Source organism: Eretmochelys imbricata, chromosome 13 (assembly GCF_965152235.1).
Source record: "Eretmochelys imbricata isolate rEreImb1 chromosome 13, rEreImb1.hap1, whole genome shotgun sequence".
In the NCBI taxonomy this organism is placed as follows: domain Eukaryota; kingdom Metazoa; phylum Chordata; order Testudines; family Cheloniidae; genus Eretmochelys; species Eretmochelys imbricata.
In genome coordinates this window covers 6494066-6514673 of record NC_135584.1, presented here as the reverse complement: position 1 = coordinate 6514673, position 20608 = coordinate 6494066, and the positions used below count along the sequence as shown (strand labels likewise).

Here is a 20608-nt window from a genome sequence, read left to right as displayed (position 1 = left end):
CTCATGTAATTTCCCACATCTAATTTCCCAGTTTGTGCTGTTTTAAACTGAGCCCACAGACTCTTGCTTTTGATCTGAGGCCCACCGGCTCATGCATTGCCCTGTGTTGTGGCAATTAGCTGCCATGCATATTTGCAAGTCACATACAGGCCCACTCCTGAGTATCTTAAAAGGCAAGAGGCTTTGGTCTGTTTGGCTCACAGTAAGTTTAAAAGAAAAAAACTGTCACCTTTCCTCAGACTCTGAGTGTGTGAGAAACCCACAACAGCAGGATAAACAGTCTGGGAAAAAATATCTGCGAACAGAGCAGCAGCAATTACTGACCAAACTGTAGACTGGTGAGTTACTGCAGAAAATGGACCCAGAGATCTACAGGGCTCAATGCGCAGCTGCAGGGAGGATCGGATAGTGATTGCCAGGGCAATAGTGCTAAAGCATCCAACCCACTGAGTGCTAAGAAGACTGTGACCTCAGCACAGGGAGCACTGATTAGACTTTTATGCAGCAGAGCACCTGCTCCGTCCAACAAACAGAATTTCTCTTGAAGGAGAGAAGCCTGGTAAGAGTACACAGGGAAACAGGGTCATCATGACACCCAATCCATTCGCTCTGGTGGAGGGAAGCAGCATGAAAACCCATTCTAGGTGAAAAGGGCTAGTTACTCAAGCCTGCTTCAGTGACACAGGGGAAAAGACCTCGTTTTCTCTTATCATTCAATTGGAATCATTTGTTGGCTGATTCTCTGTGGCACTCGCTAGTGACTGACTGGGTTTGTGCCTCAGCCATCCCCTCCAAACACGGAAGCAATACACACACATAGCAGCCAGGGGTCCTAGTCCGGCCAGGAAAGTCCCAAGTTTCGACACAAGGGCCTTGTGAACTGCTGTCCCTGCCACTGTAGTGGGACATAAGAAAGTGAGTGAGTGTTGTGAGCCTCCACAGTCATTAGTGGTGAGCTAGCAATGGGAGGGCAGCGGTGGAGAACTGTACCTTTAAGGCTCTGGCATTATACCTTGAAGGGTATGTCTACACAGCAAAGAAAAAACCCCGGCTGATCCATGCCAACCAACTCGGGTTCGTGGGGCTCCGGCTGTGGGGCTGTTTCATTGCTGTATAGACTTCTGGACTTGGGCTGGACCCCAAGCTCTGGGACCCTCCCACTTTGCAGGGTCCTAGAGCTTGGATTCCAGTCCAAGCCTGGAAGTCTGTACAGCAGAGGTGGGCAAACTATGGCCCAAGGGCCACATCCGGCCCGCAGGACCATCCTGCCCGGCCCCTGAGCTCCCAGCTGGGGAGGCTAGCTCCTGGCCTCTCCCCTGCTATTCCCTCTCCCCCGCAGCCTCAGTGCGCCGCGACACCCGCGCTCTGGCCCGCGGCTCCTGCCAGGCAGCTTGGCGGCATGGCTGGCTCTGGCATGGTAAGGGGGTGGGGAGCAGGCGGTCCTGAGGGGCAGTCAGGGGACAGGGAGCAGGGGGCGGTTGGGTGGGGCGGAGGTTCGGGGTGGTGGTCAGGGAACGGGGAACAGTGGGGGCTGGATAGGCATGGGAGTCCCAGGGGGCCTGTTAGGGGGCAGGGGTGTGTATAGGGGTCGGGACTGTCAGAGGACAGGGAATGGGGCGCTTGGATAGGCTTGGGAGTCCCAGGGGGCCTGTCAGGGGGCGGGGGTGTGGATAGGGGTTGGGGTAGTCAGGGGACAGGGAGAAGGGGTGGTTGGATAGGGGGTGGGGTCTCAGGGGGCAGTTAGGGGCGGGGGTCCTGGGAGGAGGCGGTCAGGGGACAAGGAGCAGGCGGTGTTGGATGGGCCAAAGGTTCTGAGGGGGGCAGTCAGGCGGCGGAAAGTGGGAGGGGGCGGATAGGGGGCGGGGGCCAGGCTGTTTGGGGAGGCACAGCCTTCCCTACCCAGCCCTCCATATAGTTTTGCAACCCCGATGTGGCCCTCAGGCCAAACAGTTTGCCCACCCTGCTGAACAGCAGTGAAACAGCCCTGCAGCCCAAGCCCCATGAGCCCAAGTTGGCTGGCACGGGCCAGCCACGGTTGTTTAGTTGCTGTGTAGCCATCCTAGAAGAGGTTCTGCTCTCCACAGCAACTATTGTGGGATCCTGGGAGACCAGCCGGAGATCTAGTCGCATCTAGTTTCCCACTGGAGATGCAGCATTATCACCCAAGCAGGGGTCATATGAAACATCTGATAAGAGGAAATCTCCCTTGCTGTGTGTGCTTACTGTACATTCACTAATAGCTGCATATTCATTTAAGTACCAAGATCCCTTTTTACTGCGTATGTTTTGCTCTTGATGGGAAGTTTAACCAAACTCTCCTCAGTAACGCTGAATCCTTACAACATATATCTGTGTGGCCGGGGCCTGGTTGGCACATGGGATTGTCAACGGAGTACAAAGCCTCTCACCGCAAGGGCACCAGCTCTGATCTGGCCTTCTACATGTGGGCGACATCCCAAAGTCATTACTATCTGACAGAGGACAGGTAAAAGCCAAAGCAAAATGACTTGTCTCGGGAACTGGGGTGAGAGAGGTTTCCGTGTCACAGAGAAACAGGTAAACTGACAGCACTGTTGGCGATCTTGGCTTATGTCAGCTGGAATTGGACCCTTTCAGTGGTCCAGAAGTATCAAATCACAGCCCTTCCTGGACCCCTATGCCCCAGAACACCCTATTTGGAGTTTCTGGGAGAACCGGCAGTGTAAAGCGAGCCATTGGGGAATCCCCAGCAGCCTTTGGGAAATCTCCAGATCTCCTTTGTTCTATTGGAACAGCACAAAGGGGAGTAGACCAGTGCTGAGGATCTGTCCCAGGTGCACGATCATACATGCAAGTCAGGTGTCTGTATGCACAAGTCCTGTTGCATGTCTCAGTGGATCACTCCCTGCAGAAATTAGCCATGGAACTGTGCTCACAATTTTTCAGAAAATCGGGGCCTGGGTGGAGCATGTATCCTCTCCCCACCAGCACAGAAAGAATGATGACTGTTCACGTTTCAAGGAGTTTCAAGTATTTGGAGACAGAATGTATTCCTAGAGGGGGGAAAAATGAGGGAGAAAGCAAAAACCTTTATTAGTCAAGCTCCTGCTCTGAGAAGCATCTGAGAACAGCTGGTGCATTTTCCTGCTGAGTCGGCCAGTCACTGAGAGGTGGCAAAGGAAGCTGGCACAACAGTGCAAATTGTTTGCCTTCTATAAGCAGGTGACAGAGGCAAGCTGGTGCATTGATTCCCACATTATATTTTCATTAAGCCATGGCAGATGGCATTTGAGACCACAGTTTACATATCATAATTTCAGAGGAAAGGTGGCAGTGAAATTGATGCATAAATTACTCAACTTGGATTCACCCAAACAACATGTGGGAGAAGGGGAGGTGATAGACAAGAGGGATCGTAAAAAGCTGCTGTCTTTATTTCTGCATTGAGTCCTCACCACATAATGAAAATCAGGGGCATCAGTTTCTCTGCTAACCAACATACTTATGTCTAGCATCCTGACACCGAAGCAGCTGTACTGACAGCAAGCCACAGACACCAGGGAAATGGCAATTATGCCCTTTCATAAATGAGGCCAAAAGTACTGCTTGGAAAAAGCAGTTTGGGCCAGATCCTGAGCTGGTATAAATCAGCATAACTGAAGTCAGTGGGGTATGCTGATTTACACCAGGTGAGGACACAGTCCTCTGTTATTAGATTTCCCCCTTAAAGAGACAAATTAAAATATGTAAAACTCAGAGTGCAATTGACATAAAATTTCTGTTCTCTATTGGTTTATACAGACATTTAGGGTCACATTCTGATCGCAGGTGTCCCAGTGAAAATGCAGAGAAACAGTCTACCTACTCTTATGGATTTATCATGGGTTTCACAATATCTGCTGTTTTGCAGAAAGCCCCAGTTCTGGGAGATATGTTATCTACAAAGAATCTCAGCTTTTTTTGTTTCTGTTTTTTGTTTTAGAATAAGATTCTTGGTTGCAGAGAAAAGCTTGAAAATGTGAACACTAAATGCTCAAGAACCAGAAGGCCAAAAAAATCCCGACCCCGAATTCATTATTTTTAAAATCTCATGATTTTTAAGCCAATTCCATGATTTTGGGGGGGCCTGATTCATTACTTTTGAATGCTTCAGACTAGAGATACTATATGAATTGGTTTTGATTTCATTTATTTATTTTTTTAGATTTAAATAATTAAAAAATGTCCAAAAAGCATTCAGTACTCCTGTACAGATAACTGATTAACCAAAGCAATGAAACAGCTCATTTCTCCCTTCTTTTCTCCACCACAGGAAAATATCCTCAATCTTCTTGCAGAACCCTGTCAGATTAATGGTTTGCAGAGTGCCCAAACGGTTAGCAACAGAGCTGTGTGGAAGAGCGGGGGGGATGTTTCTTGTGGAAAATTTTGACAAACACCAAAACATTTTTCATTTTTGTCAAAAATTTTAGTGAAATTTTTAAACTTTTCCTTAAAAAAAGAAAATGGAAAATATTGCAGGTTTTGACAACCAGTTTTGGACAAGCGCTGCTGAATACTGACAAACCTTTGGTTTTTTTTACCAGAAATGTTGTTTGGGTTTCAGACAGAAAAAATCCAAAATTTTTGAGGAAAGCAGGAACTTTCTGTGTAATAAAAACAGGACGTTCGGGGCTCGCCCAAGCCACCCCTCACCACCACTCCTCACAGGGCTCACCAGAGCCACCCCCCAACCACGACTTGGGCTGAATCCCTGAGCCCTGTGCCGCCTGCGGCTGGGGCTCGGCTGAGCACCCGAGCCCCTGCTGGAGCTGAGAGACCCCCCGAGCCCCATGCCACTCACGGCTGGGGCTGAACCCTGTGCCATCTGGGGTTGAGGCTGACCCCTGAGCCCTGCGGCCTGGCACCTTGCATCGCCACCCCGCTCCAACATTCCTCTGCGTCCCCCTCGGGGGATGCACCCAACTGGTTTTATAAACAGGGCATTTGTTCATTTGCTCTTGCCAACTCATCTGTTGGCAAGAGCAAAAGGGACAAATGCCAGTTTTTGTCAAAAAGTTGGGATGTCCGGGTCAGGGCTTAAAAAAGGGACTGTCCCAGCCAAAACGGGACATATGGTCACTCTATTTCTGTGGAAATGTTCATTTTGTCAATAACCCAGTGTTCTATCAAAAAACATTTAGACACAAAATTTTCAACCAGCACTAGTAGTCTTGTTCGGACTATTTTGGACCATGTGGTGAGCGGGACAAGTTCCAGAGTCTGAGGCAGGTAATGCCCTGTCCCCACCTTCTCTTTTATAAGAAGGCAGAACAAATTTCATTGATCACAACTGCGGTGGTACATCTGTGGGGAATAGGCATGTCCCATGTCATTTAGGATTTGATAGGTCATGAACAACACCTTAAACTATCCCTACTGCAGTGGAGTTACTCTAGATTTACCCTGATGTAGCAGAAATGAGAATCAGGCCTTTTGCTCTCTAGTTTTATCCTTCCAAGATCTCCTGTTTGACAGTCCCCTGCAGCAGATTCTTGGAAATGCTGCCTTTTACACCCCAGTAAAAAAGTACTTAGTCTCCTTATGTAACACAGACTGGAACAACCTCAGCTCTGCTTGTGAGATGTCACTGGGCTACACTGGATGTTCTCTTGAGCTGAACGCCCCATTTCCAGGGGAATTCCATCTGAGCCAGCGCCCAGACACAGCACAGAGGAAAGGGGTTCAACCCTGGGATAGCAACAGACCCTTGTCTGTTCTTATGGAAAATAAAAGGAAGTAAACCACAAAGCAGAGAACAGATCTGTACAGATGAACTACACCTCAAGGTTGGTATGATACATTTCAGGGATGGAGAGGTGGGAAAGAGAATGAACAATACCGGAGTTGCTCCACTCCTCACAGACATATTTCACCATTCCGGACCTACATAATAATGCTCTCTCCAATGCAGCTAGAGAGGCCCCTCGTCTTTGTTATTTGGATTCATCTTTTCCTTATGCTGTCAGCAGAAATGGAAGCGTGGTAATCTGCTGCCACTGGGACCCGCTATTTTCCCCTCCAGGATCACCTTGTGCTGTTGTATTCACGTGCCAGCTGCCCATGTAGCAGTTAATCAAGATCAAGAGTTATGAAGAACACTGCATAGCATATGGGGTAACTGGACAGGGCATGGGAAAGAGGTCAAATGAGAAAATGGAGAGGTGCAAGGTGCAGCCTGTTTGCATCTAACGCACCACTGAGTGGGCATTGTCTTTTTATTTTTTCTCTCTCTCTCTTTCTTTTGGGGGGCGGGGGCAGGGCAGATTATAAATAAAATCCATCAGTAAGGCTGGATTAAGAGGCAAAATCTATAAAATCTGTGCCCTGGAGGCATAGGGGCCCATTGGAAGAAACAAGTGAGAAGCAGAGCAGCAGGCTGTGGCCAGGCAAGGCTGTGACTATTGCCAGCCAGACACCCCTGAGGTGGGATGGATTTTATCAGCAGGGCCTCAGAGGTGGGAGGAAAAATGAGAGCCACTGGGGGAAAGTCAGCCGGGGGGCCGGGGGGGGGGAGTTTTGGGTGGATCCAGGTCCCAAATAACCTCAATGGATTTATAGGCCAAACCTGAGGTGAGGTTCTCTTTATCTGTTACTTATAACTGACCCAGTTTTGCAGCCCTTTATGCTGAGTATCACACTACTCATGGGGGTAACCCTGTTGAGTTCAATGAGATTATTTGTTTGAGTAATTACTTCTCAATGTGAGTAAGGGTGGCAGAAACAAGCCCAGTGCAAAGAAAGGCCAAGTCCCGGTCTGTTGGCAGAGCTGTGCCATAAAAGGTCAAATGTATGGAGAGAAGGGAGAGATGAAAGGTAGAGCACAGGGGTGATATGAACAGGAAAATCTAAACAAGGGGCAGCTAAAAAGTGCAGGAAATATGGTGATATAGGAAAATACCCATGAAGTTGCTTCTCCAGTGATCTCATCCCAGTGGCAAAGTAAAATTTAAAGAAATCAGATAAGGCACCTAGAGTGAAAACAACAGGAGAGAGAAGTTGTTTGAGTCTGAAGAGGATATTCTTGTGTTTGGCCAGCTCTGGCTTTTTTTCCCACTCAGTGCAGCAAGGTGAACCGTCCTATATACCACCAGTGGATTTAATCACACGATAGATGTAGTCCCAAATGAAAGTTCTTGATTTAGTTATAAATCTGTCACGACTGGTTGGATTATGTGGTGTAGGGACCTACCAAATTCATGGTCCATTTTGGTCAATTTCATGGTCGCAGGTTTTTAAAAATCGTAAATTTCATGTTTTCAGCTATTTAAATCTGAAATTTAACAGTGTTGTAATTGTAGGGGTCCTGACCCAAAAAAGGAGCTTTTGGGGGGTTGCAAAGTTATTGTGTGTGGGGGGGGAAGGGGTTGCAGTACTGCTACCCTGACTTCTGCGCTGCTGCTGCTGGCGACGGCTCTGCCTTCAGAGCTGGGCGGCTGGAGAGCGACGGCTGCTGGCCGGGCGCCCAGCTCTGGAAGCAGAGCCACCGCCAGCAGCAGGGCAGAAGTAAGGGTGGCCTGGTCTGGTCTTGCCATCCTTACTTTTGCGCTGCTGCTGGCGGGGCACTGCCTTCAGAACTGGGCGCCCGGCCAACTGCTGCCGCTCTCCAGCCGCCCAGCTCTAAAGGCAGCACAGAAGTAAGGGTGGCAATACCGTGACCCCCTTAAAATCACCTTGTGACCCCCCCTGAAACTCCCTTTTGGGTCAGGACCCCCAATTTGAGAAACACTGGTCTCCCCCATGAAATCTCTATAGTATAGAGTAAGAGCACACAAAAGACCAGACTTCACGGGGGGAGACCAGGTTTCACGGTCCGTGATGCGTTTTTCACAGCCGTGAATTTGGCTGGGCCCTAATTATGTGGGAGGAAATTCAGTTAGCAAAATAACAGTACAATCCAATTACACACATCCCCAGAATATAGTAGAAACCACATCACAACATCACATCCATCAGCCACAGCGGCAGAAGTCAAAGAAGAATTTCTGATATGCATTATTTGTGTTTCCAATCCATTTAAAATGTACAAGATCACCAGACCAAGCTTGTGCAAAAACACTTTAAGAAAAAGAGGTTGAAGGGTGGAGAGAATTGTTTTTATTTTGGACCTTCCCAGATTTCATTCATGGTCTGAAACCTCGGAATGGGTTGGTTTAGAGAACACAAAAGCACAGGATTCCTGCGAGTCGCTGTCAATCTACTGCCACAATGGAAAGTATGAATCTGGATTGTCTGAGCAGTGTGAACACTGGATGCAAGCATCTTTGAAATACCAAATCTTGTACAAGAAACGCTGCCCTTGTGCTGCTCTCCCGCTTTGCAGTGTCTGAATTGTCTGAATCATTACTGACGAGAACTGCTTGGAGAACTGTGCTTTTCTCCACAGAAAATTTTGACCTTTTTGTCAAAAAGCAAACCAACCAAAACTGGACACGTTTTCAGCCAAAACGTTTTTGGGATTTTGATGAAAACTCAGAATTGTCCATGGAAAGCAGACACTTTCCATGGTGACATTCATTTAGTCAAAACATCAGTTTTCCACCAAAGACCAGTTTCAGTGAAAATTTTTACACCAAGCCCGTTATTGCAACAGCCTTAACTTTACTTTGTCCGGCACTCACACTCAGGAAACACCTTCTGTTTAATAGGGCTGTTATACTTATTGTATAATTTGTGGCAGTGCTTCAGGACCACAGATGGGGACCAGGGCCCCATTGTGCTAGGAGCTGTACAAACATAACAAGAAGACAGCCCCTGCTTTGAAGCATTTACAATCTAAGTATAAGATGAGAGACAACAGATGAAGGTGATCAAAAGATGGGGGAGCACAAGGTAACAGTGGGATGATTCTGATCAGTATGATGAGAAGTGGGCGCTCTGCTCATTTGGGCACCTGCTTTTGTTTTAACTACTCTGAGTTCAAATCTGCCAGTTAGGCACAGCACAGCATTAGCAACTGTGTGAAATCATCCCTTCCAATCCTCCACGTCTATGATTCTACGATACCACCCTGGCGGAGCCTCAGGCAGCATACAGTACCTCTTCGGGGGATGTAATCTAACTCTCCCAGCAGTGCCGTCTCTGCTCCATGGGCCGGTCTGGGAGGGCAAAGGTGAGAATGTCCCTGCCGCCTCCTCCCACACAACTTTGGCATGCTGGGCACTCCCAGAGAATAGCGAGGGAGCAATCCCTGCATTTCCAAAAGTTCAGGGAATGTACTTCCGCTTGGCTCTTAACCAGGCTATGCAAAGTGCAAGTGAAGGCTCCTTATACCCTCTCCCTCTCCCAACCCCCAATCATGCAGAGGCCAGGCAGAGTCTAATATTTGATTGCTTTTCAGTGCAGACAGTGTGCTTGGGACTGTAGGACATCAGAGAGATAGTTCCTGCCCCAAGAAGCATATGGATTACAGCTGACAGCCTGGTATGAACTTCCCCAAAGTTTTGGGGTGCTTGGTTCAGTTCAATATATAAAGAGGGGCCAAGAACTAGCTGCAAAGTTGGGACCCGTATGTGAAACCAAATTTTGCCCCTGTTGGAGATTGAGAGTGGGTGGATCTAAAATCAGTATCCAGGTCTGTTGCTACCTTTAATGTAGGAAATGGAGTGGGAAGTGTATACATTTTATAAACTTTACATATTTTATATGTTCATTCATTTTTGGCCATATTCTGTTCTGATTTACACCCTGTGCAATCCCAAAGGCCTATGTACCTTTTAAAAATTGTCCAGTGTTTTAGTTTATCAACTTTCTGCTAGATCAAGATGACACGGCCATGTTAGTCATTAGAGAAGGTAGCTAGAGAAGGATCTATACTAATTCCAGATAGTTTCCAGAATTGATCACCCACTTCTGTAAGACATTGAAAAAAGACATTGTCAGAAAAGGGGGTGAGAGGGGGGGAGAGAGACAGAGAGAAGAAATAAATACATGGATATAGTTACTTTTGGTTTGTTTCTGTGAGTAGAAATTCTGAGTGGGCTCCTCTCTCACTGTTAATATGAAATGTTTGTCATTTTTTCCATATAGAGCCTCTGAGAAGAAGGGGTTCTCAATGTATCTGTAAAATTGCCTCCAGGTTTATGCTTGGTATCCATACTCCCAACCCATGGACTGAATTTAAACAACAATTATTTAATTTATTGGGATGGATTATGGGGAGGGAGGGAATTTTTCCATGCCTGGTCTAGTTGAAATAAATTCAGATGGCACCTTCAGCACACACAATCACTTATTACTCTAAGAAATATACGATTGTGAACAATCTGCTTACTGGCAGGAAGGAAGGACTGGATCACCAGTTATTAAAATGTTTCCTGTCTGGAACCTAGCAACTGTCCACGGTTTCTTGCTGGGACCCACCAATCCCACAATATTTTGGGGGTCCAGAGTGATGCACTCTGCAGTATTCCACATAGATTGTGAAATCCTGCACTAGAAATCTTTTCTATCATTAATTTCTATACTGCACATTTCTCTAACACACTTAACAGGGATGGAGTCCAGGTACCACTCCCTCACTGAGAAAACATACAACCTGTTTAGGTTTTGCTTAAGCTTTCCCTAATATTCTTATTTCCACAAAGATTCATGGGGGGGAGGAGGGGGAGTCCATTCAGGTAACATCAGTTTCTGAGTTAAAGTGATATAAAGACAATAAAACCAGTTGTGTCCATCCATCCTTAATTCACACTACTGGGCCCTTACAGTGTGAATTAAAAGGACAGATTGCCAGTCCTAGAACCAACTCCTCCCTTGACAGGCACGGTGATGGAGACCAAAGATACTGCCTTGTGGTTTTCTGCTGGCAGGTCTGGGGCACCATGCTGTGGGAGTAACTATGCTCTGTGTCCAGGGCACAAATGTATTACAGGGTAGGTGTATTAATAGCTAGCCGTCAACCTACTGAATATGGGTTCCCCCTTAGGAATGTGGGGGGGGGCAGGCTGCATGTTAGCTGAGCCCACTTCATACAATTCTCTTCTATGCATTATGGTCCTGATTTAGCAACACACATGTGCTTACTGTTAAGCTTGTGCTCAGGTTCCACTGAAGGCCACGCTGGATCATGACCAGTGGTGCTACCTTGCTCTGCTGCATGCATAGGGGTGGCAGGGAAGAAGAGCACCAGAAGAGCTCTTTCTTTCACTATGCTCACCAGCACAGAGCCATGAAGGAGCAAAACCTTAATTTGGAACCTTCAGGTGGACGACAGTTTAAGGTTAGAGTTAGTCAAATTATTCATTACAAACGTAGCTTCTTTCTGATCAGCGAATCAGCTGAGACTCAATCCTGATTCTCTTCAAACATATTCATTAGCTTGCTCTATATAGTTTAAACAAAGAGTTTGCAGCCTGTGCATTGCTGGTGATCTATTTGGTATTCATGTGGTGTAGCTGATCACCTAATTCACATATTGTTGCTTCTGCTATCGAGTTGGCTGACAAACATTTTTAATCAGGAGAACAACAAAGAACAATGATTAATATACTAAGATATTTTATTTTTTCAGGCATACATTTGTGCTATAATCTGTGAACATTTCAGGATCTGTGAACACTTCCAACCACAACTGGCAGTTATCCAACTACTTGCACATAAGCAGTAATAGGACTTCCACAAGCCATTGCAAATTGAACTCTTGCTTTTCTTGTATTTATTATTTATAAAAACTCCCAATAAAGTCAGTTATTGCACTAGAAAAATATATAGTAGAATATGCAGTTTCCAAACAAAGTAGTATAAAAGCATTCAATTAAGGTTTGAAGTACCAGGGGTGAAATTCTTACCCCACTGATGTCAATGGCAAAACTCTCATTGACTTCGGTAGAGTCAGGATTTCACCCCAGGACTTTTGTTATGGGAAGCACAGTGTCTGGAAGCACTAAACGAAGAATAAAGAGAGATCAAAATAGCAAGTGAAATAGAACAGGGACAAGCAACAATCAAAGAAAGTTCACATCTTTATAATTTATTAATGATGATGGTCTGATCGCTTCTGGTTTTTGTATTAATTGATTCCATTACGTACAGTATCTCATTCTATTGCAGCTCACTTAGCTATATTGCTGTATAAATGAGGTGACAATTTACACACAAGGAGAGCTGGAAATGTAGCAGGAAAAGGTCTCACAGCTTCCCCCAGTAACTTACTGGGAGTTTAGCCAACAACTCATGACCACACGCTCATCCTGCTTTGAGCAGGGGGTTGGAGTAGATGACCTCGTGAGGTCCCTTCCAACCCTAATATTCTATGATTCTATGATCAGGACAGCGCTTCAGGAATTTCCTCCCCATACTTCACATTTTTCATCTCTACCAATTTACCAAGGCAAGTACCATGGGCAATCACCAAGACAGAGGCATCGAAACCTGCTTAAGAATGGGCAAAGAAGCTGCTTCTTTTTTGCAAGGAGGAGGGTCCTAAGGAAAAAAAATGCTCAGGGTTCTTTGTTCCAGTATCCTGGATACCAGAAAACTCCCACGCTTGTCAAAAATAAGAGCAGCACCAGCCGTTGTTTTTTTTAAAGCAGGCCGATACACTGCTGGATTTAAGAGACAATTAGGTGTTCAAACACTAATTTATTCCAATGTTAACATGGTTACAGTCTCTTTCTTCTGTACAGAATGGGTGAAAAATTACAGGGAAGAACACACACCCCAAAAGACTAAATACTCACTGCTGTCATTATCATCATAAAACGTGTCTAGTAATATGCTTCATTCAAACAACAGAACCTCATTCCTTGTTTTATTTATCCACAAGTCAAATCTTATATCTCTTGGTTAGGCTAGTCACAATGAATAGCCCAAACTTCACTCTCCGCACCCAAATTTTAGACCAATGGTTTAGGTTTTAAAAACTAGCAGCTTCCAGTTTCTGCTAAATGAGAGATTCTTTCCTTCACAGAACTGTCCCTTCAGGGAAAATAAATTACGGTTACGGTAAACAATTCCAAAACACAGGTTTAGCTAGAGTACTCAGTGGCACTAATTTACTACGGAGTTTAAAATCAACTGGCTCCTTTCCTCAACAAGGTCTAGAGATTATGCTCCAAAATAAAACAAATTTCGAAAAAAACGCACTTCCCAATGTAATAAATGAATGGCATTTCCTTTTTAAGGCAAGAGAAACCCTGGAGCCTATTAGCAATTGACATGGGGAACCTCCAGATACAAGCTAGATGCACAGACAATCATAAAACAACCAGACCTTTGTTTATCACAGTTCAGCATTGACATGTATGCAGATGTGACAGAAAGCCATGATGTATGAAAACCAGTATTTCAGACGTTAAGGGAGTTTGCTTCTGATTATATATATTTGTACAATTAATGAGGAGAATGTTTTAAATAAGTAGTTTTAAATATGCAAGAACACATACAATCAGTGAAGAAGTGCATATTAAATTAATCTTTCATTGCAGCCTTATATATTAGTACCTTTGGCCTCTTTGATATCTTGATTATTTCAGCACTTTTCAACTTTTTGCTGTTGCTGCTGATCATTATGAGAATTCTCGACTTTTAACATCAGGTTTATTTTTTTTTTTAAAGAAGGGTGACCTTACAAGTTCAAGACTTTTTTTAAAGGTGCCCCCCCCATTTTAAATAAACAAATAAAATAATGAAGTCACCCCAGAAAAGAAGAGTCACTGGCAATTCCGGATTACATCCGGACTCCCCCACCCCTTTCAAAATATAAATCGAAAGGCTGAAAGTTAAACGGGACCCAATTCTGTAATAAAATGAATCATTGTAATAAACAATTATTACGAAAGCAGCTGCGTGGGACTTCAATTTTCAATATACCTACCAAAATTCGGGGAATCCCTAATTTTCTTAACAATGCAGTTTGAGAGTGGAGTTAGATCCCGGGAATCTTTTGTTCTGAGCCTGATGCCCCCCCCCCTCCTTTCCCCCTCCTGGGTTTGTGCCTCGTCGCTCAATCAAAATGAGTTGCTTGCTCCCCTTCTGTTTGAGAAGCAGGGTTGATCCGGGCGCAGACAGACACAACAATCCCCCCCCCCCCCCGCCCCACACACACACACTTCGCCTGTGGGTGTAGAGAATCGGTGCCAACTCGTGTCGATTCGGCTCCCGGATCAAGCTGGGCTGGAGCGGTCTGTAAAAGTTTCCCTGGATCTGCACCCTCCCGGTGGATAAGGGGTGTGTGGGTGTGTGGGTGCGAAGGGGCTTCCCCACTGGGGTGGCTAGGAGCCCGGCTGATTGTCCCGGCGTGAGGAAGAGACACGAGGAAAGAACCGGCTACTCACCAGCTGTAAAGTGCAGAGGAAAATCAAGGTACAGCGCCCGGTGCAGCATCCCATCCTCCCCGAGCCCAGCGGGTCCCTCCAGCCGCTTGAAGCCGAAAGCACCAGACCAAGAAGAGGGGCTGATTCACTGGGATCTATCTGCCCGCTACCATCTCCGGGTCCAACTGCCTTCAGCCTCATCCAGGGGCTGGGCAGCCCCCTCCGCCGTCTCTGCCAGCAGCCGGGCTGAGAGAGCAGCTGCCTCTCCCAGCCGTGAGGTCGTGGAGCAAGTGAAAGAGCCCCCTCCAGGGAACCGCTTGCTGGGGAGGAGGGGGAGGAGGGCGGGAGTGTGGGGCCACATCTTAAAAAGGCAATGCCCGATAGAGGCTCTGATCCCGAATCTTTGCAGGCAGTGGGAGCCTTGCCATTGACGTCAATGGGTTTGGGATCCGGCCTTTGCAGCCAACTTGGGCAGCTGCAAAAACCCACCCTACACTTCTACTCCTTATGGGGCACCAGCGCCCACGCAGAAGCAGAGGATATACGAACAGACCCACCGTTCTGCATGTACCACACATGCATAGGATCATATGTGAGCAGAGCTCTGTAAATAGTGTGGGGCAATGAATTTACTGAGCCCGCTTCACCTCCTTTTCTCTGCAAGTTCTCTAAGAACAGGTGGCAGGTTTCTTAAATTTAGTCTTTATTTTGCTGTTTCTTCCAGCAAACGCCTTAACTAGAATATTTGTGACAGAAAAAAGGGGGTAACACAGTCACAGCAAAATTCATTTTAAAATGTACACACACATTCATGGATTTATTTTAGTATTTTTAGTATTTTAGCTTTGGGCATAAATCACATATGAATCATTAATAAGTAGAAGTTAGATGTCGAGAGGACTTAATGGGCCATATCTTACCTTGCGCCAAGTTCTTCAATCAAAGCACATGCTTTGCTACATTCTGAGATATTCTAGATCTCTGTAAACTTATCCAGATATCTTTACACGTGTCACAGACACTGTTCCCTCTAAGCTGTGCGCGTGTGCGCTCGCACACAGATCCTAAACCCTGGGCACACGGCGAAACGCCGTGCACACAACAGTTTGCACAGAAGCACAACAATTTCCACAGAAGAAATTTGTTGTGCACACGGCCTGTCAAAAATAAGAGGGAACACTGGTCACAGATAATAATACGTAGCTCGTATATAGTGCTTTTCATCCATAGATCTCAAAATACTTTACCAAAGAGGTCAGTATCCTTATCCCCATTTTACAGGTGGGGAAACTGAGGCACAGAGCAGTGACATGACTTGCCCAAGGGCATCCAGCAGGTCAGCGGCCAAGCTATGAGTAGAACCAAGGTCTCCTGAGTTCCAGAATAGGCCAGAGAGCAAGTGGCAGAGCAAATCCCCAGAGATAGGTGCAACAATTCAGATTGGGTTTTGCACAACCCCACATAAAAGCCAACTGCAAGCACAGTCTCTGTGGGAGGGCCTCCGGAGGAGAGGAAGCCATTGAGTGGCCCAAGGAGTGGGCCAGATACACCCCATGTTAGATGGCATGCTTCATGCTGCAAAGCACCTACACAACAGGATAATAATATCACACAAATAAGAGATGGGAAAGACCCATTTGATCATAATGTGGTACCTCCCCAGTTTCCGTTAAGCTAAATAGCAAAGTTTAGTGTACCACTCTGGACCTTCTCCTTCTCCCTCTGAAGTCATTAGGAGCGTTGCCATTGGCTTCGCTGGGAACAGAATGTGACTTTGGCACCATGAATGATCAGTTGCATTTTTCCTTTAAATAAACGCAAAAGAGAACTTGTTGCAGTATGTCAGAATATGGTGGTAGCTGGGACATCATGATGCTGAAGAAACAAATGGCCCATTAAAGCATTCCTTGATTGTACTCAAGAAAAGTAGGATTATGCCCAAAGTGGTGAGAAAACCTCATATTAACTTCACTGTTGTTATTCAAATCAGCAGCCATGAAAGAAATAAAAAAACAATCAAAGAAAAAAGTGTCTATAATACCTAAAACAAGAAGTCAGACCTCTAAATGGACACAAAGCCATTTAGAGTTTTCTGACCTGTTCACTGAACATAATCTGACATGCACCAATTAATGCAGTCTAACACAATGAAACACATTTTATTCCAGCTGAAACGAATATGTCCACAGAAAACACCAAATTACCTCGCCTGGAAGGCTCTGGATTTAAGGAGCTTTTGCTGTATTTATATTTGCTGGAAATGTTTGAAGGTTAGTTTTATTTTTATGGGTGCGGCAGGAACATTCTTTAGAACATGAATACAGAAGTCTCACGCTGCACTTTTGGGTCAGGCACCCTGGCATCAGAATGTAAAAATGCCACTTCAAAAACAACAGGAACAGGCTGGTATTATGCTGGTTTGAGTTAAATTCTCTGATATCAGCTGGGAACAGAGTGGAAAAGGTTGGACTGCTGCTGTGTCTGCAAGAACCTCGCCTCTGTGTAATTTATTTCAGTTTCCTACTTTCTTTGTGTTAGCTCCTGTTTTTTGAAAACTCCATGGATGCAAATATTTTCAAACAAAATGATAACACAAAGGACCCATGGTGGAGAAATAGCAAAACATAGCAGGACTGAAATAATAAATAGCTTGCCACAGAAAGGATTCTTCTCCTACAGTTTTATCTTAATAAACTGAGAAAGGACAGAAAGGCGACTGTGCATTGATCAGGCCTTTTTACACATCAGAAAACCATACTGAATCCCCAGAGGCTATTAAGAAGGGTAAAAAGACAACACGACAGTGAGTATTTCTTGAGGGGAGATAGTTACACTTCCAGACCCTAATCCTGCAAACCCTTCCTGACTCAGGTAGTCCTTACTCTCACGTGATTAGTCCAATTGCCTACTACCTGAGACTTCAGTTTAGGAAGACACATAACTTTAAGCATGGGAATATCTCATTGATGTCTATGGGACTATTCACATGCTGAAAGTCAGACACATGCTTGTGTCTTGCTGAACTGGGTTGTGAGTGAATAAGGGTATGTAGGATTGGGCGCGTGTGACTTATTTATGCTGAAGACCAGCTCCTGCTCCCACTGTAGTCGATAGCAAAGCCCTTGTTGAGTTCAAAGGGGCCAGATCAGGTCTTCAGAAAGACCCTTTAAAACCACCCAAGAATGAAGAATGTTTGAACTTCTCCGTGTCCAGGGTTTTCAGCTCCCAAAGATGATCCCCCTCCTAAACTCCTGCTTGGCAAAAAGTTCAGTGAGATTTCAGGAGGGATGTCAATATGATTTTTTTTCCTGATTGAGGAGTTAAGGATGTGGCTTGAAGGATTCTTAATATGAATATTGATTTTCTAAGGTCATGTGTCTTCTGAATTGTGGACTGGGTCATCCTTTTCCATAGTACAGCCTCTGCAGGAGCCTAAGGCAGAAGAAAACCAGATAGGGAGTGGAGTTCCTCCCTGATTGTATGATCAGGGAATATGACTCTGAGCCACTGGCTATTGTCCTTCTCAGGGTTGCTTCTCTGGCCACAGCTGTCTCAGGGACCTCCTTGCACCCCTTAAAGGGGGATCCCTTGTGCAAAGAGTGCGGCACAGACCAAGTGATAAGGCCCAGGCTGTACTTCCATCCAGGGGAGCTCCATGGGTCTGGAAAGGAGATGTATGTGACCCCAACCCAGCACAGAGATGCCCATTTCTCCCACATCCCTGCACAGATCATGGCCTTAGGGAGAGCCCTCTGCAGCATCCTAGGAAAGGAGGGATGATTGTATAAAGGCAATTGAACTCTCTCCCCTTCCAAACAGGAGGGTTGAGATCCTCCTTTGGAGGGCCTGTCTATAAACCTAAGTTCTCCTATGCCCTCTCCCCCTTCACCATAGTAATCAAGCTCCTAGGATTCCCTCCACATACAGATCTTGGGGGCACAACTGGCCCCATGGTAGCATTTTTCTTGCCAAATAGACTTACACATGTTTTTTGATAGAAAGTTGTTCACATCATTCCCCGGCTGACAGAACCTAACCTACAAAGGCCTAACCATGCTAAAATCATCACACAGAACCCATGCTAGATCAGCCCTTATTACACCAAGCACAGCTTGATAGAAATATGTGATCATGATTTCCCCAGGCAGGGCCCAACTTGCTCTCCTACATCCTAAAAAGACCTTCTTTGCAACAAATAATAGAGAGAAGAAGGAGGTGCCTCTCCTGTACTGTATTTACTCCTTCTGTTATTAGTATCATCCAGGAGATCTCCAATCCATATCCATTTTTTGTTTTTATGTAATTTTCCTTTTGGATGTATTGTTATCCCCTAGTGCTGTGTCTATTGTTTTATTGTACTTCCATTTTTCATGGCCTGATGTGTGCATGACTCTAGAAAGTGTGCTTGTTTGAGCTGATTTTCATCAGGCAAATAAAAGGGATTGCCAATCTCTCTCCCCCCCCCTTTATTGCTTATCTCAGGAAGCTATATTTAGTGTGTCTGGAAGTGACGCTATGCCCAGACTTTCCTGAAACTCTATAAATCTGACACAGATGAGCCCAATTCAACAATCGTGCCATGCCCAGATCTCTTATTGAAGTCAGTAGGAGGAATACTGCCTGCTCAAGGACTTCAGGACATCCCCACTGTAGCCTCAGTAGATTGGGCTTTTCTGGCAGATCTTCCATTGGAACCAAAATCTGCTCTCTTCTCCTCTGCAGCCTCATGAATACATCTCCGAAAAGAGAAGCCACAGTCAGAGCAGGGCTCAATGTTTCATGCTGTTTCTTTTCATATCTAATGACTAGACCCATTTAAAACAACACAAATTACATTTGCGCTTTCGCAACATCCTCTAACAACCCTGCACAATCTGTGAAATTTGCCATAACCAGTGCGTGAAATCTGTCATTTTCCCTCTGATTCCTTGGGAAGCCCTGGACATGGTGGGGATGCTGCCGACAGTGCTACTTAGCATTTCCATAGCGCCTTCCATCCACAAACTGCCCCATGCTTCCGTAATATTAATCTCCTGAGCCTCACAGCATCCCCGTGAGGAAGGAAAGTGCGAGCATCCTCATTTCGCAAAGGAAGAAACTGTAGCCCAGAGAGATTTAGGGCCCACATGTTCAAACATGGACTCAGATGTTGGATACCTGAATGTCTGGATGCCCAACTCTATATACCAGAGGTCTGATGATCAGAGCTGCTGAACATCCACTGCTTTTGTTGACTTCAGCTGGAGCCATAGGTGCACAGCGCCTTGGAAAATCAGGCCCAAGGTCTGCAATCCCAGGTCCATTGACACTGATGGGCATTTTGCCATCAGCTTCAGTGGGACTAAGATTTCACCTTCAGTTTCTAAACTTGGGCAGCCAATAGAGGCCACTTTTGGAAATCCAGGCCCAAAGTCACACAGGGACTCTGGACAGATCTGGGAATATAAATCCCAGGAAAGCAGATTTTAGTTCTGTGCTGTAGCCACAAGATTATCCTTCACCATCCCTTTGTACAGTGAAACTGGAGCCTTCCTTCATACGGTGAAGCTGGAGTTTGGTAAGATTCCCTTTAGCAGAATGATACCCACTAGCACAGCTACCACTGAGGTTCTCATTCCAAAGCTTTCCTCCCAGGGGTCTATATCTCAGTCAAGCCATTCCAATCTAGGCTATCATTTGGCATGCAAGGTCTCATCTCGGAAGCAGGGCCTTTTTGGGTTTTTGGAAAAGTGGCTTTTTGGCTGTGTCCCAGACTAACTGGGAATCAAGATTGAGTTACACTTTCTCTGCTAGACATGGTGCCACCAGATTGATGCTAAGTGTGTCACAATTGGGATTAAGATGCACAGCCACTCCCCAGGCCATCCCTCTTCTGTGAGCAGAAGACTTTTTTCTAGTGATGTTATAGGCCCCCTTCCTGCAAAGAGCTCCATGTGGGCGCACAGGTCCGTCCATGCAGAACTCCTTGCAGGATCACCAGTTTTCTCTTTTATAAATGTAATTTCAATATCTTTTGGAAATAGATTCAGCTATTTGTAAGTTACAGAAGGACTAAAGATACAACCTAAAGCAGTGATAATGTCCTGGTTGCATACACTTTTTTTCTTTATTCTTTTTATTCTCGTAAGCTAACATGGCCCTGGTTTTGTTTTCTTCCCCCCATTTTTCATGCTCTTTGGACCTGGTGCTACAAAGTGCTTAGCGCCCTCAACTCTCTCTGAAGTCAGTGGGAGTTGAAGATGCCCAGCAGTAGGCAGGAAGCACTGAGTGCTTTGCAAGATCATAACCTAGCACTGGAAATCAATGAAAGGTGGTAGCCCAGCAGACTGGCATCG

General features: G+C 45.7%; 1 protein-coding gene across 1 annotated transcript in view; it reads right to left on the bottom strand.

The window, feature by feature from the left end:
* NKAIN4 (sodium/potassium transporting ATPase interacting 4) overlaps window positions 1–14348 on the bottom strand; it is a 77764-nt gene extending 63416 nt beyond the window's left edge. The window contains exon 1 of the mRNA XM_077832217.1: window positions 14295–14348. Coding sequence (XP_077688343.1) covers window positions 14295–14348 — 54 coding nt within the window. The remainder of the gene's footprint in view (window positions 1–14294) is intronic.
* Between the last annotated feature and the right edge of the window lie 6260 nt (window positions 14349–20608).